At 38.9% G+C, this 16,820-nt stretch overlaps 1 protein-coding gene across 2 annotated transcripts in view; it reads right to left on the bottom strand.

The window, feature by feature from the left end:
- ARHGAP10 (Rho GTPase activating protein 10) overlaps positions 1-16,820 on the bottom strand; it is a 156,390-nt gene that overhangs the window by 17,968 nt on the left and 121,602 nt on the right. For both annotated transcript variants that reach the window (XM_064450310.1, XM_064450311.1), the window contains one exon: positions 6,720-6,882. In XM_064450310.1, the coding sequence (XP_064306380.1) occupies positions 6,720-6,882 (163 nt within the window). The remainder of the gene's footprint in view (positions 1-6,719; positions 6,883-16,820) is intronic.

The following is a 16,820-nucleotide window of genomic DNA, read 5'->3' as shown; positions in this document are numbered from 1 at the left end:
CAAAGAAGCAGCCATCGTGATAACGGAAACCTACACTAATCCATCAGAGGTGAGCTGCCATTATAGCCAGCGTTCCAGGAAAGGCTGAATAAGACACACCTCATACCAATAAATGGTTCTGGTTCACTGGGAAGTCAGTGAAGAGCTTGGTGATTCTCATTACTGAAGGTCAGGACAAGTGAAACTAGTCCTTACTCTGATATTCCTGAATTACTGCAGGTAGCCTGAGTTTGTGAATTAAGGCAACTCAATATTCTCAAGATCAGTATTAGGCATGATTTCCTTTCCCTCTAAGATAATAGGAAGTAGCTGCCTTACAACCCCTTCTGCTACGATTAGAGGAAATAGGCTGTACAGCTGCAGGGAAGAACCTCTCGATAAAAAAGGAGGAGTGATGTGAGCATGCAGGCATGTACAAGACCAGAAATGGCAGCAAGAGACTTCAATACCTAACCTTGATGTGAAAAGGTAACACCTCAGTCAGCAGTCATAGGAGGTGCAGAAATTGGGAGGACGAGATGGAAGTAGGGCATGCCCAAGGCTTGCACAGATTCAGAGAATCAAAAAGCATTGGGAACTGGGTGTGTGCAGGCCATACAACCAGAACAGAATTAGTAATATTTTCTCTGAAGAAAATCTGTTGCAGGACCTGGAACTTCAGATGAATTCAAATACAAGGTCCTATGGTTTTAGACAGGATATGCCTCTATTTCTCAAAGAGACATCATTTATCATAATTACCTTTTTTTAGGCATAAAATAGGTTAGTTATAAATATTTACAAGCCCCAAACTATGTTCAAAAGTAATAATTTCTAATGCATAATAAAACAGAATTGGGGGAAAAAAGTATTTAACAGTACCTAAACGATATGAAACAGGCTGAAGATTGAAAACAGTTTTGGTATAGGTAACTAAAGCCATGTAGTAAATTCTATAATCAAACTACAACAGTCATGAAAAAAGTTCCCCTCACCCTTTTTAAATTGAATTATGTCACCTCATGTCTGATATTGCATCTTTTGCATTGTCACCTACTTCACTACAAGAGGACACTGTACCTTTACTTGTTTAAATATATTTATTAGACACAGATGGACATACCTAGTCTAGCTATCACTGGATCTATATATTGTTTGCATGTGTAAAGCCATAATAGAACAGGTTGAAAGTCAAACCACGTATCACTGGCTTTCAACTGCATGTAAAAGGGAAGTTCCATAGTTCAATTGCACTTTAAGAGCTATCCATAACCCCTTCTAATACATATCTCCAAAACCAAGACCATCACTATTATGAATGTGCTCAGGGACTAGCTTAGAAAAACTAGTCAGCTTCTTAGCATCTGAAATCCTGAACTCCTCTTTGGAAACTACCTATTTTGAATTATTAAAAATTTGAGTTTCGTACACGATAGGAATACAAATCTGATTAAGGTGCGTATTTTTCAGTGCCAATCAGGAAGGAAGTAAGTAATGTCAGGGTCGCCTCCTCCAGCAAAGAGCTATCAAGTCTCTTGCAAAAAAGATGTGGCAGATTTATTTACTTTTTCAGCAAATGCAATAGAAAAAACAGAAGCTGCGTAGGACAGAGAAATTGAGCCAGAGGATGAATTTCACTACATTACGTTCTTCACACTAATATTCTGTGTGCACTCTTCCATGCCATGATGTGATGCTATAAGGTATTTCACAGAAACATTGGCATAACTCTCTGTGTGGCTCAACTATGAGCTGAGTAAAGGGAACTAATTAAGCTGGTTTACAGTCTTCACCAAAAAAGTGTTAGAAACAAATATCACCACCCCACAAACCAGATCCACATGCACTAACAGGGGAAGTGAGGAAGAGGATAAAGCAGCAACATCAATACCATAAGCAAAAATTGCCAAACAATTTGTAACACCACTATAAAGCTCACACTGCATTAAGTGCATCCTTACACAAAAGTTCAGGCTTCCTCCATTTTTAAAGCAGACACAGCACTAAGTATTCGCACAAGGGGTGTACAGTGTCTTACATGTGCTATAAACTCACACTATAGCTTGCTGAGCATCACTTTCCTTTATAGGCAAATCCTAAGTAATTCCCAACCTTTTATTCTTGTTAAGCCCTGTCCTCTCCTACTGCTTTTTTTTAGCTCCTCCATGACATTTGGGAATAAATTCAAATTTTCCTCTTACTACTACTATAGGCTATTGGCCACAACGTGCTGGTATTTTTGTTCTCCTCTTCCCCTCACTCTTCATTTGATGGCTCAATTTTGTACGTCAACTCATTTTATTTCCTGAATTTCCAACATGGTGTTTTTCTTTATTCACCCTTCCCCTCATCTGTTGTCAGTAGATTCCTGGTGCTTCTGGTGACACCTTTATATGAATACTTTTCCATACCAACATTGCCAACTGACTGCCTGTTGCCACAGAATCTGCAGGGAGTAGCAACCTGCAGCAGCTTCCAGAACAGAAGAAATAGCAAAAATATTGCTAGGAAAGAAAGAGAGAGGAAAAAAACACAAATTCATTTGCTATGAGAGATTAGCAATAACCCTTCCTCAGATCAACCAGGTTTTGAAGCAACTCTGAAGGAAGGAGCAAAGGGTAGAACTGTGGGGTCTAAACTCCCCAGGTAATTTGCAATTGTAGGGTAGACAACCCTTTGTGAGTAAGTGGTGGCTACAGATAAAAGACGATTGGAAGTTCTCTTGGTTAGGGTTGGGGTTTTTTTGTTTAAATCCAGGTCAGAATAATACTATGGACAACTGACAAAATATATCTATTCTGTATGGAGGAAATAAAATGTTACAATACGTGACCTACTTGTCAAACCCAAAGCACAACATGGCAAATATGGCTGTATTTGTACATTCTACTTTACAAACTTTTATATCGGCAAATTCTTAAAACAGGGAATATTGCCTATTTTCCAGTGTCTCAAACAGCAGGAGATACAGATCAAAGAATGCCTATCGGGATACTGCATTTCATCTAGAAGACACTGCTTACATTCACAACACCAGCTATGGTGGCAATCTGAATTAGAATGAACGTGCAAAGGAACTGGGTGCATCTAACATGGAAACTTTTTCTTCCCCAGAATCAGCTGTGGCTTTGAGGGAAATAATGAGAATTTTGAGAATGTATTCCTGGCGAAACTGCATCACCAGTCCCAAAGCAGTCTGAAACATGCTCTCCTTTCAGAAACAGTAACCACCCGGAGCTCTGTCAGACCAAAGTGGACTTTGACAGTGGTTCCAGTGGAAACTGAGAAAGAGAGATGGCTGTACAAAGTTAATTCTGTAGCTTAAGGGCAAGCATGTACAGACAATTAGAGCAGAGAGGAAGAAAGAAAGAATGCAAATGCTTTGGTTAACATTAAACTGAGACTGTCATTGCTGCTCTGCCTGAAAGGGGAAAAAATGCCCATACCGGTGGAGAGCATTACAAGGAAGGAATACTCTATCCAGCTCACTACTATAATTATCAGTTTATGACTGAGATTAGCTTGTGCTAAGCATCCTTGGATAGAAGAGATTTTCAAACAATACATGTTTATGACACGGTGCTCCATCAAGTAGAAAAAGTAATTTGCCCATCCTGGGCTATTTGGAGTTTGAATCCTCTGTCTACATAAATTACTTTGTAACTTTGTGATTGACAGGGGAAAAAAGCTCTCTACGTTCTACCATAGACTGTATGTAAAAATAAAATGTATTTATTTTTAGTATTTGGCTGTAGATGGAGGTGTGAAGTTAAAAATATCTTCAGGAAAACGGTTGAAAAAAATTTTGGGGTGCAAGATAATATTAAAACAACAAACTTGGGTCTCTGCAGACAGCCACCCCTGCCATGGGCAGTAAGAGCCAACCATCACCCATCTCTCTACTCGCCCCTACAGCAGTACATGACAACACAGGGCATATGTCTGATCCACACAGAGCTTTTGAAGAAAATCTAGCATCAGGCAGACACACACTTAGAGACATGAAAACCAACAGCTCAGCAGGGCTTCAAAATGGCACATATGTGAAATACCACCTTCCAGTTATGCCGTATGTACAGTACATCTTTAAATAGTGACATGACGATTGAGCAGTCAGGGCCTTGTGAGACATTTCACCACTCTGGCCATGCAGTCCCCTCCTAGTGCCAGCCAGGAGGTGAGGCTATATTAGCCTTCATTTGGTGCTCCTCTCACCATGCTGGAAGCTGTAGCTCCTTTTGTTTTTAAAGGTGGGACAAGGAAAGGACACGCATCACAAAAACTTCTGCCAGGAAACATCATGGTGACAACAGCTATCATTCAGGAACAAACAAGCTTTTCCTTTCTTGAAAACAAATACCACAAAAAGTATTCTTGCTATCCATCACATGTTCTTGCCTAAAGCAAACTACTGATACAAACCAACCTTGGAATATCTGACATATCTTGACCCACAACACAACATCCCTGCCCTGGGAAACAATGCAAGCAACTCTTCTGCCACAAAAAAGTCCCCATCACCTTGTTGACAACATAAGGCCATCGTGATTGATCTCTTACAAGTAACACCCATGTGTTATAAACATCAGCAGAAACTTGAGAAACCGGATCCTCTTGTATTTCCATCTTCCCTAGACTCAGTATGGTATTCACTGTAGCTCAGTGAAGACCTGCAATACCATTTTAGAGAGGATACTGAGACTTCAAGAATTGTTTTTGTTCCAATTTGGCAGAAATGCAAAAATTTTTTGAAATCCTGAACAAACAGAAAAGATTGTTCTCCACCTAATTCTGGGATAGTACAATTCATGAAAACAGTCTACGACCAAAGCAAAGCTCAACAGCCAGTGCTACATTTCCTGGAGCTGAGAGACCTACCACAGCTACACAATGGCAAGTCAACCACCACCTTACCCTGGCCACAGGACCCCATGATGCACAATGACTGCTGAAATCCAACCAAGTACATTCTCTGTTGCTGACATCTACCTGCACTATTAATGCAGTGGCACTGTTTTGGGGTTTTTTGGTTTTTGGTTTGGTTTTTTGTTGGTTTGTGGTTTTTGGTTTTTTTGTGTGTGCTGTTTTTTTTTTTCTAAAGGCAAAGCCCTCTGAGTCATCAGAACTAGAAGGGGAAGAGAAGCCAATTTGGGGTGAAAAGCAGAGGAAAGAAAGAATGTGTGGTTCACATACTACTCTCTCTCACTGTCCAGGCTTGTTACAGAGGTAGGTCTTAAGCAAACTTAACAGACAGGTACAGGTGAGTGGAAGAAAGAAACAGCTTTTGACAAACAATCTAGATGCACATACCATGTATTTATTTTTTTCCCCTTCCAAACAGGTCTATTTAAGAACTGTTTCCAACTGAGCACAAAATCTCAAGCCATCAAATAAAGTTTCCAAAACAGCAGTACAGTGTAATTTTTTATGAAAAATAAATGCAAAAATGCAGAGTTCCTTCAGACACTTGAAGTTCCTCTGGATAAAACCAACACCTCCTTATTTTATTCTCTGAATGGACATTATCAGTGTTCTGCTAACCTTTTGTTTCTTAATTAGCAATGCGTGCTTTCAGAGACACTCCAGTTTTATACCATCTACAGCATGTTTTCCACACATGCACCTCTTTTCGTCAACTACTCCTTACTGTTAATCCTACCTACCATTAGTGGACAGTACAAGAGGACAAGGAAAGAGTAACTTCAGTCCTCTACTGAAGAAGCGACATTTATGTAAAATACCTGGAATAAATAAATCTGGAATTCTTTCAATACATATGAGAAAATATTGTTCTAGCTAATAAGTACTCTAATCAGCAGTTAATTATTTGTGTGTGCATATAAAAATATGAATCCATCATATGGCTATCTATATATTCCCATGTGTTACATACACCTACACATATATTTTACATACTTGCTTCATCAACAGAAGAGGCTACTCAGAATGCCATTATGGAAAATATTTGTAACAAATCTTTTCTCCAGACCTGCTCCTTCCATCTTCTTGGCACTGAAAGCTGGAAAACTTTGTCTTGATATGTTAAAGTTTATATGAATAGCAAACCAGAGAATTCAATTCAAGTTCAACTTCTGATTTAAAAAACAAGTTATGTTCAGCTTTTTGTGTATCAAACATGAATACATACTACAGAGATATGACTAATATTGTAATGTCCATTTTTGCTAAACTGAAGTCATGCTCAAAAACTGAACATTTACAGAGTTTGCTGAAAGTGACAGACTGCACTTTCATTGGAAAACAGGCATTTAAGTGTTAAGAGGAGATTAACAAGGGTAATTTTGTTAGACAACAGCATCTGAGCACATACTCATTACAGTATATTTATCCAAACCCAAAATTTGGTGCTAAATCTTAATAGAACTGCATCTAAGTGTAGCTTAACATTGTCTTGAAATAAAACTAGGGTAATACATAATACAGAGAATAATTTACATATTCATTGACTAAATTAAAAAAAACATTTAAAATTTTATAACAGTTACAGTAGAATGTACTAGGTTTCTGTAGAAAAAGAACATTCCTTTCCTACAAACACTCAAGTAGCCTCTAAGCTCTACCACAACATACAAGCACATACCTTTTTGTAGCAGAAAACAAATACCATTAAATGTAATTTCTCAAAATCACTCACTTGCCATCAGCTGAAAAGGGAAATGTGTTTCATGTGCACAATCATACTAGTGGAAAGATTGTTACTCAACGTTCAGGTTACTTACAGATTTGTTGTCCAGCCTGCAAGATCTCCGCTGTCCATAATAAGGTGATTTCCATCCAGGAGCCCAGGGGGGCTACTAGAGAAGGCAGGTGTCGGAGACTGGGAAGAAAGAGAATCCATGCTCCCAGTTGGGGTGTCTTCTCTGGGAGAGCCGTGACTGTCAGCTAGAAAAGAGAGCACAAGTCAGAAGGATATTAAAGAACGTTCTCATGAGCCAAAGAAACAAACAATGTCCTGAAATATATGCGAGAAGAAACCTTACTGTCCCATCATCACAGGATATTTTGGAGAACAAGCAATTTCCCCAAAAGGTACAATTGCACAATTCCCCCCATCGTTATCATCAGGCTATCTTCACAACACAACATATTCCCAGTCCCCTTCTCAACATGCGTTTTAGGTGGATGAAATGCTAGATTTTGGGGGGTTATTCATAGACAAATGCATCACTTCAGATAACAAAATAGATTAGGCCATACACATTTGTGCACCTCTCTGAAAACAGAGTCTCTAAAAATAATTTAATACACATTTGAGGAAATGATTGCTGTCAAGTGCCATAAGCACACTCATATCAAGCATGAAACAATGAAATTTAGAAAGCTCAGAATAATCAGGAGATCTCTAACAAATATGCAATACCCAAGAATTTTACTTTTGTTATTCCTTTTTAATGGTGTTACTTTTAAAATAACTCATTGTATTCCGGTCTACTATTTGTTTTCATAGGCTACTCTTAGAGTGTCACTCAGGAGGCAATATATTCAGATTTGTTTGTTTAAGAAAACATTAAAGGAACACCATTCCTATCCTATGGGCAGTAAGAAAAAGTTACCACTGTGTCACAGCACTCACTGCAAACCACGCTGGCACATCTAGCCAAACAGCACATTCTTTACTGAAAAGCTAACCTTCACCCACATAGCTTTTCCTATTTAAATTTTTATTTAAACATCAGCTGTACATTTTATAAATTCTAAAGGAGGTGTATGAAATGAGGACGATTGCAAACATTAAAGTGACTAGCACAGCTAAGCCCGGCCCTGCTAAATAACACCACAAAAACCCCTCTAGAGTGGATTAGATACCGCCGACGCCACAGTCTTGGTAAAAAGAGCTCTGCTCCTTCAGGGCCAAAAACTGTGGGGAAAAAATGAACAACCAAGTCCTAACATAGCATCACAATAGTATGATCAAAAGCTATTAAAATATTCTGCTTGCTTGACAAGCTGTATCTCCTACATACAGTACTATACAAAGTCCTGTACATTATTACTTTCTAATTCTAAATGAATTGGCACCTGCACAGCGAACAGAGCTTAAGTCTACTCCATCAAGCTAAGCAATACTCTTGCAATGATTTCTTTCATTTATTATTTTTTCTTAATTAATTAAAAATGCAACAACAATGAAATGTACACAATCAAAAGCCACCTTCACTGGATAAAATCCTTCTCACAACTTTATTACTGCCTCAACCAGTCCAATTCCCTCTGCTTCAAAAGCAGAAAGCTAACACAGCACTTGCCTGCCTCCCCAGCCATCTCATCCTTATCCCCTCCCAGCAACCCTCAGAGAATGACTTCCCCAGAGAATAAAATGACATACAACTAAAAACACCAAAATTATAAAAATGATCATCTGGAAATTTCTCCCTAAAGCAGCTGCTAATTTAAGGATCTAAATTAGCCCGTAGTAACAAAGTATGATAAACTCTGAGGAGGAGAACATTAACCTGGGAAAGTGAGTCACTCACACTCCAGCCCAATCCTGCTCACCTCGCACCTCCTCCCTGCACACAGGCCACGATGCTGCTGCCGCTCACATTTACATGATGTGACATGAGAACCGTGGGAGTGTCAGGTAAAAACTAATTAATTACATCTCATCTCCAGACATATGTGTCACACTGATAAACATCTGAGAGATTAGACAGTAATACTGCAGTTTTACTTTATAAAGAAACTGAATTCCTCAAAACTAAATAGACTTAAGTCCTTTTAATTCATCACAATTTCTTTTCAAAGTAGTAGTATTACTTCAACCCGGATTATCAAACTACATACACCGCATCAGAAGGCCACACTTACCTCAACCATTCACTTAATACTAAAACAGCAGTAGAAAGGAATATTAATGTGTTCTTTAATATTATGAATATGACCAACTCACCACACCTCCCTACAGAACACAGACGTTTTTCTGTTGAATTGTTTCTCAGACCACATAGAAAAAGTAAAAAAAAGAAAACCTAAACACTTCAGTCACGCACAGTAGAGTCTGCATTGGAGACTGCAGTATACAGGCAATTGCATTTGACATTATCATAAATGAAACTGTGCGTTAAATCCTTCCTCAAATTTTACTTCTTCCTTCCCTTCCTTCCTGAGCCAGTGTTTTCTCATGGTCAATACTGCATTGCACTCTCAAGAATCAGATTGGGTTTTGAACACTAAAACAAAATCAGGTACTTAAACAGGAAAACATCTGCTAAATTCTATGGGATTACATGAACACCCTCTAAAGTCATGTTCAAAGATACTTTACATTTCTGATGTTTTCAGTTATCTGTTTTTGTAAAACAATACCTTTAGTCAGGAAAAGGCAATTCTGTATAACTGTGAAAACAGATGACTAATGATCATCTAGCACGTTTTCATGATTAAAGCAATATATGCTCAAAACCTAAGTCTTCAAAATATAGCATCGTTGCTCTAATTTCAACAGTACAAAAGATTTCACCCTGTATGTCAGTGACAAAAATTTTTGCTACCTTCAGAAATTATAGTAATTCCTGTACATGGCAGAGGCCATAGAATTGTATCTAGTTATCTCGCTATTACGGTTAGTAAGCTGCTTTTGATTAATGTCCATCTCATGTTGGGCCAAACTCTATCTTCCAAAGAATCTTTGTCTGAAGACATCAGCAAATGATAAAGGTAATGGACAACCAATTGGCTGCTAATAAACATGCTCACTGATTAATGCATGTACCTTCACTTTGTTCAGCTTTATTTTCAGGCATGACCCATGTAATATGCATTGCTAATAATTATAGTATCTCATATTGGGGTTTTTTGTGCTGTGTGAAGGTATTTAAACAATCTCCTTTAGAAGTTTAACACTAAATCTCTTATTGTAAGGGATTTTTCAGTTTTGGATTCATGCACCTGTTTATTAACCTGTTACAATTTCCCAGAGTTCTTTCCGAAGAGTGTACATAATATCTGAATTCATGATCTTTTGTTGTGTTCCCATGAGTGCCACACTGAGCGTTAATTCCACCACTTACTCCTACTCATCAATCCCTGTTCTGTACATCCAAGGTCAGCACTTTTTTTGCCACGGCTTTAAATTAATAGGTTACGATGAGTTGATTGCCCGCTGTAACTTCCTCAGAATTCAGGGGCTCCCTCATATTGATAGTCTAATATTTTTACTGTTTGTCTCCTCTCACTCCTCTCTACTTCCAAAATCGTTCCCCCGTAAGCAGCACTGTCAGGTTTCCCAGTTCTACGAAAAGGCTGACTGCCACATTGGACTGACAGGTCCTTTCGAAGAGGAGCTCCAGAAACTTCTACCATTTTCTACCATTTGAAGATTAATGAGTTCTCACACTATAAAATAGGGAAGACGTGATTTCTTTTAAAGCTCATTTATATCATTCTCTTACCATACAGTTTGGTGTTCTTAGTATCTTCATTTTCTCTACCTAAAAATGTCAATCCTCCTTCCCTTTTCTGTCCCATTACACTCTTATCTTTGGGTGCCAAAGAGTCTTGTCCTTCAACTGTTCTGGCAGAGTTCTCAGTATAAAAGCAGTAAGTGTGTATGATGTCTCAAATTTTTTGTCAACACTACCGGCATCAACTCTTCACCTTGTCTTCTTTATATCTGTGGGAAGCCTCTGAGTGCATTCAGTCTTCAGCTTGGCCATCTTTCTAGAGTTGCCACCAAGCTGCTTCTACAACTCATCTCTTCATCCTACGCAAATAGGTGTAAGATCCAATCTTACTCTCAACAGAGTTAAATTTTTTTTCACATTCTCACCACCTTTTGCATACTATTTAAGTTTTTTGACTGCTTGGATCCTTTTAAACTGTCATCAAAATTATCTTCTTGTTTCACTGTTCCAATCACAACACTCATCCAAGACCTAGAGCTCTCACTGTGCCTCTGCAACAGATACCCATGCTTTGCCTTTATAGCTGTTCATAGTTCAGATCAGCCCTATCTAGAAAAAATAGCTTAGATTGATCCTAACCATTTACTGGTTGTGTCTAGCTGGTACTAGTTACCATTCGGTTCCTAACCCAAATATCCTTCCTCCTTTCCCTCCTCCCAACCTTGTGTCACCCTTTCTCATAACAAAAAACCCGCACATGGTAAGAAAGTACCTATATAGACCAAGACTTACATCATCTAGCTTTTCTCTAGTGAACACATAACCTTCAATTCCTTTTCCCTTTTGTCTGGATGATCCTCAGAAAGTAGAGGCTCTCAGACCCTCCATACCAGAAATCTGAACTCAGCTTCTACCTAACTGAGCATGACATGCCACCCAGTTGCCTTTTTTTTTCCTCCTTTTTCCATCTGGCTAGTCTAAGAATATTTTCTGTTGGCATCCAAAGTCAAAAAAAAACTGACATACTTTGGCAGTGTCAATAATCAGATCCTTACTTTACTCCAAGAATTCTAAATAAGAAAAAACATTTGTAATAAAACCTATGAAAAACCAGACAGCTAACACTATCAGTTACTTGCTTGAGTGAGAGAGTTTTTTTCCAATTTCAGCTTAAGTAAGCTAAAGAATTACATACTTTACTATTAGAAGAAAGGCTAATCTTTAACATCAGCATTACAACCAACATCTATAGTTTAAGGGTAGCCACAGGATGAAAACAAATTAGAAAAGTGAATGATTTTGGAGTAAATGAGGAATATTTAACAGTTTCTACTGAGATACACAGAATGGGCAGAACTGTCATATGTTTTAAGTGTTCATCAGATACACAAATCATAGCAAAATAACAGGATAAAAGACGTCTTATTTCACTTTGACACAGTCACACAGGTCTAGCCATAGACAGGGGTGATGGGGAGAATTACTGAGGAGAGTAAATTAAAGATGCTGCAAAATCCCTATTACCACCTTCAGGTCTGACATTTTCTGCATCACAAGATGTGGAAGCAGCAGCTGTGCTGCTGTGCAGCCACCCATCCTCCCCCATCAGCATCACAGCTGCATCCAGCTCTGAGATAACAAACAGTCATTCACCATAAGCAGCTAACTTCCCACAATAATTCAGAAGTTTAACCAAGTAGAAAGTTGCTTTGCTCTCATGTTAATTTGTGGGTACGTGCTACGTTTTCATTTTGATAGGAATCCCATAGATCAGGGATAGAAAAGAAATATGAGTATCATAAACATCCTCTGACAAGCGAGAACTTAGTTCCATTAGAGCTTCAGCATCTAGCACTGAAAACAGGCATGAAAAACATAACTGAAGATAAGTTCGCTCACACAGTTAATAGAACTTGAAGTGATCCCATGATAAGAAGTACTGATCACTCAGGAAAGGATTCAGCCATTCCTGGAAAGCTAGAAGTAACTAGTGGAGAAAGCTTTATGTGACAGTCACAGTGATCAGAGGACCCTGCAGTCAAGAATGGCCTTTTCTAGATGCAGAGCTGCATCACTTTTTCACTATTTACAGAATAAATCATCCTGTGGTAAGCACGCAAACCACCAGGTGAAAAACCAGGTGAACTCAGACATTCTTCTACTTCTTCAAGTTTTTAAAGTTTCCTGAATTAATGAAGCCACCTGTTTCTGAGTAAATTAAGAAACTGTGTATTTTTGTTTATCACACCACTGAAACTGGTCAACAGAATTGTTTATAACTCACCTCCAGGTGACAGCAATTGTGCTATTTAAACACGTAAGTTCCCAAACTAAGGTGAAATCACATAAAAGCAAGCTAATAATGATCTATTATTTTTAAAAATAATCACAGAGAATGCTAAAACTAAACAAGAGAGTTATTTCACTGTTCCCGAATAATGGGTACTTTGGAGGTCAGATTCCTGTAAACACTCAGAAAACTACCTTTATATTACTATATTTCATTATCAGAAAGTATCCATTATCCTCATTGTGTAGCAAATCACATACGCTGCAGTACTGCCTCAGAAAGCAGTTCATTCTTACATAAATTTAGACATCATAGGCTCACACGCCCTAAAACCAATAGAGCGTTCATGGAGCAAATGGACAGCAGACAGCCCATATACCCAGCAGTTTTATGCTATCTTTCAAAACACAGGCAGTAAGAATTAGATCTCTACACCAGGTATTCTTTTCTCTCAGACAAAATAATTAACACAACTATTAGACTTGACTACAATTTTTTCCTAGTTAAAGACCAACTTTGATATATTTTTCAAAGGTGTGCATGTACAATCACGTGTATCGTAGGCATAAAGTAACTTTCCTGTAGGAATATTGTTTTTCCCAACTCCATAATGATTCAGATATGTCAGAAAAAGGAGGAAGCTGCACTACACAGAATTTGCCTCCAGACTGGCTGATGCAACTCAAGAATTGTAGCCAGAAAGGTAGGTGTCTGAGTTGGGGCTAGGAAAGGGAGAGAAATGTGCTCATCTGCAAGTTACTTAGGAGCAAGTAGGGTTTTGGGGACATGCCCCTGCCCTCCTCCTCTTTGATACTTTTTTCTTTATTTCTAAAATGCAAAGGTCAATTTTAAACAAGCACCTTTCCCGACATACACTTAACCTGTAAGATCACGCAATTAATTCAATAAATATCTCCCTCACTGCAGGACCTCTCTCAAAATTCAGGAGGAATATTGTTTGGATTACTTCTTTACATCAATAAAATTGCAAAGACACACAGAATTGTAGGTAAGCCTTTTGCTGAGCAAGCTAAAACTAAAACGGGTAAAGAATTCCAATTTATCCCTCAAGCTGTGGAAAAACAGTTCAAGACAGAGTCATGGATACAAGGCTGGGGTGTTAATTTATATCACATAATTAAATTTTGAAACACAACAGAAATCAGATACAAGCATGCAGAGGGGCTCCTCTCTTGATTTGTGCATACTATAACAAGGGAAGTATCTAAAGTCAAAGATTACTCATTTTTTACCAGAGCTTGCTTGGCAGGAAACCACATACGACCTCCAGCCTTACCAGGCTGGCCAGATGCCATGCATTAATTTCATGGCTGAAAAATGCAGTGATGAACTGAAGCTTCTTCCTGAAAACTCTGACAAATAGTAAGATAAATGGATTGTCCCACAGCCTTCATAGTTTTTTGGTAGCGCTGAGAGTTTTGGGTTTCCGTAAGTCCAGTCAACATTCACCTGTGGTCCAGACCTGTATTGAAACCTACAAACAGAACAGCTCTAGTCCAGTCAATGAGAATGAGAACTGTGGAAACCAAAGCAGATGAAAAAAGGGTACAATGATAAAATCAGGGCTGAAAGTTCCCTAATTCAGCAGCACTCCTTAAATGGCACCAAAAACTCCGAAGTCCATGAAAATAGTCTTCCTTTTATTTTCTGTTGTATTGGCAATTCAGTCACTGATCAACTGGAAAATGTCTCTGTAAGGGTCCTTCCACCCCCAAAAGGTAAGGTGTTCAAAAACTCCTCTCCTGAGTTGTCAGAGATAGTATCATGTTGTTGTCTCCTCTTCTGTTGCTATTTAGCTTACTTCACTTGCAATTACTTCCTATGACTTATTAAAGGGAGAAGTTTCTTACCAATAATTCCATGATCCATCGTGGTACTCGGATAATGACAGAGACTAACTGATCTCACATTGTGTATGTGACAGGTCTCTCATAAGAAAGCCACTCTGAACCATTTTCAGTATGCTGCTGACACTTGGCTGTGCCTCCTTCCTCATTTTGTTCACCTCTCTCTTTTTGCCATAACAGTGACTTCCACAGAGGTATGGATGAAGCAGGATGCCTATACTTTATTAAAAAGAGGACTGAAAACAAGCTAAGCAGCCCTTAAGGAAGTTTTATCAGCTGTTTTAACTGAACATCCTGGAGAGATGTGTGTCGAGGAATCTCCTCATCTCCCAGCTGATGATTTAAAAGGCAGCAATTAGGAAAACAGATTTTGCTACCTCAGTGTAGTTAGGTCAACTTTTTCCTCTATGCCTGAATTCTTCTACCACTATCCATCCCTCTGACACTCTGGGGTTAGATGTCTGCAAGTGCAACTTGCTGGGGGTTTTTTTGGTTGTTGTTTTTTTTTTTTTTAAACACATCTGGCAAGGGCTCAGGGTTGGACTCAACTGCCCTATGGAAGGGAGGCTGTGGAGATGGATCAAAGGAGGCTGTGCAGCACACAGGCAGCACCAAGCAGTTTTAATGGCTGGGGAGACAGAAGAAGTGAACACACTCACCACCAGTGAATTTGCGCCCATTACAGAACAACAGAAATCCACTTGCTCAGTGGGATAACAAACTTGCCAGGTATCACACACCTTTTTGCTTCCAGTTTCCCACTAACATGGTCTCTAGGGATAATTTGCTTGGCCCCAGTCAAGTAGTCTTAGATGAGACTGCAATCCTAGCCAAGCTAGTCCCACCGCTATTACTTCTCCATGATATCCCTTAAGAACTCCTTCAATCTCCCTGTTGGCTTAGCAAGTTGCAAGTACAGCTGGGATGGAAAGAAGTGATAGTAATGCAATGCACCTAGCACTAAGTGCAACCTTCAAAAGAAGAAAACAGAAAATAAAAGGAGAAAAGGAAGAACAAATAGGACAAAGACATCCAGAAGCTAATGGAAGAGCAAGAATACATTTTTTTCTGACCAAATGAAAAACACTGACAGAGTGGGAGCAAAACAGGAAAAGGAATCATATTTTCTAACTTGCATATCAGCCTTTCAGAAAGTTCACCATCTCCCCCCTCCAAGATCTTCTTTCCTATCCTCGTCACCAGTGAAGGGAAGCAAGAGCACCGTGTGAGAAAACACCTTATTCAGTGAAATGCACACTCTCATCTGTAGGAAACTGTCTGAAGAGCTGAAGTCTTCATCCTACCTTCTGCTCTGGTGTGCTGGGTGAGAGCATTTACTTTCAACCAACAGAGGCTGGCCAGGGCACAGCTGGCATGTAGCAAAGATATGTCAGCGACTTCCATGTCTGGGATTAATGGCTTTTAGCATGCCAAATTGGCCTTCTTACAGTATTATGTGCCCTTGCATGTCTGTGTGCAGAAGGTAGAGAATTAAAGAGATGAAGGATTATTACAGGAGATCAGAGATTTTTAATAGTGCCTGGCCCCAAGGAAAGACTGACCCTTTCTCCTGAACTCCATATTCCTTCTTTAAATTCATATTTTAGATTTAAGTCTGTTCAAATTCCCTTTCCCTACACCTCTGACTCCTGTTGTCTGCATGTATGTGCACATTTGGATGTGTTTACTCTGAACATTTCTACAGCCTCTAAATTTCATATACTGAAAACAGACAAGCACTGCTGATGATACTAAGATAATTCTCATAGTAACCATGAAGATTTGACACACATAATTTGAAAAGAAGCAAAAGTTAGATGTTTACTATTTTATGACAGTTAAATTTTGTTTCAGATAACTGTGCAGCAAGTAGGCTGTAGCAAGTAGATTACTCACAGGTATAACAATGGCCAGTCAGTGTATATTGTGTATAGAAAGCATGGACCAAAATTATTCCATACCTCCAAGAAAATAAGTATCTTCTACAGACCCAGAACTTTGCAAGGAGAAGTTGATTATCTGACAGGAAACTGGGACCCTATATATACCCACTATTGCCTAAGAAAAAGCTTCACCATTACTGGCAGTAGCTTGAAAACACTTTTACTTTGTATAGCACTCATCCTACTCAGAGCCATCAGGTGGAAAAAGCTGTGACAGATCGCATAGAATTGCAGGAACTATTCTTGCAGCAAAGTGAAATAAAAACTGTCTTAAATTCTACATGGCAAACTGCAATCATCCTGATCTTCCCCTCACAACTAATATTGGTGCACCTATTTTGTAACAGCATAGCTGTGCGTTCTGCTCAGATGTTAA

Source organism: Phalacrocorax carbo, chromosome 4 (genome assembly GCF_963921805.1).
Source record: "Phalacrocorax carbo chromosome 4, bPhaCar2.1, whole genome shotgun sequence".
Taxonomy (NCBI): domain Eukaryota; kingdom Metazoa; phylum Chordata; class Aves; order Suliformes; family Phalacrocoracidae; genus Phalacrocorax; species Phalacrocorax carbo.
This window is presented reverse-complemented; position numbering and strand designations above follow the sequence as displayed.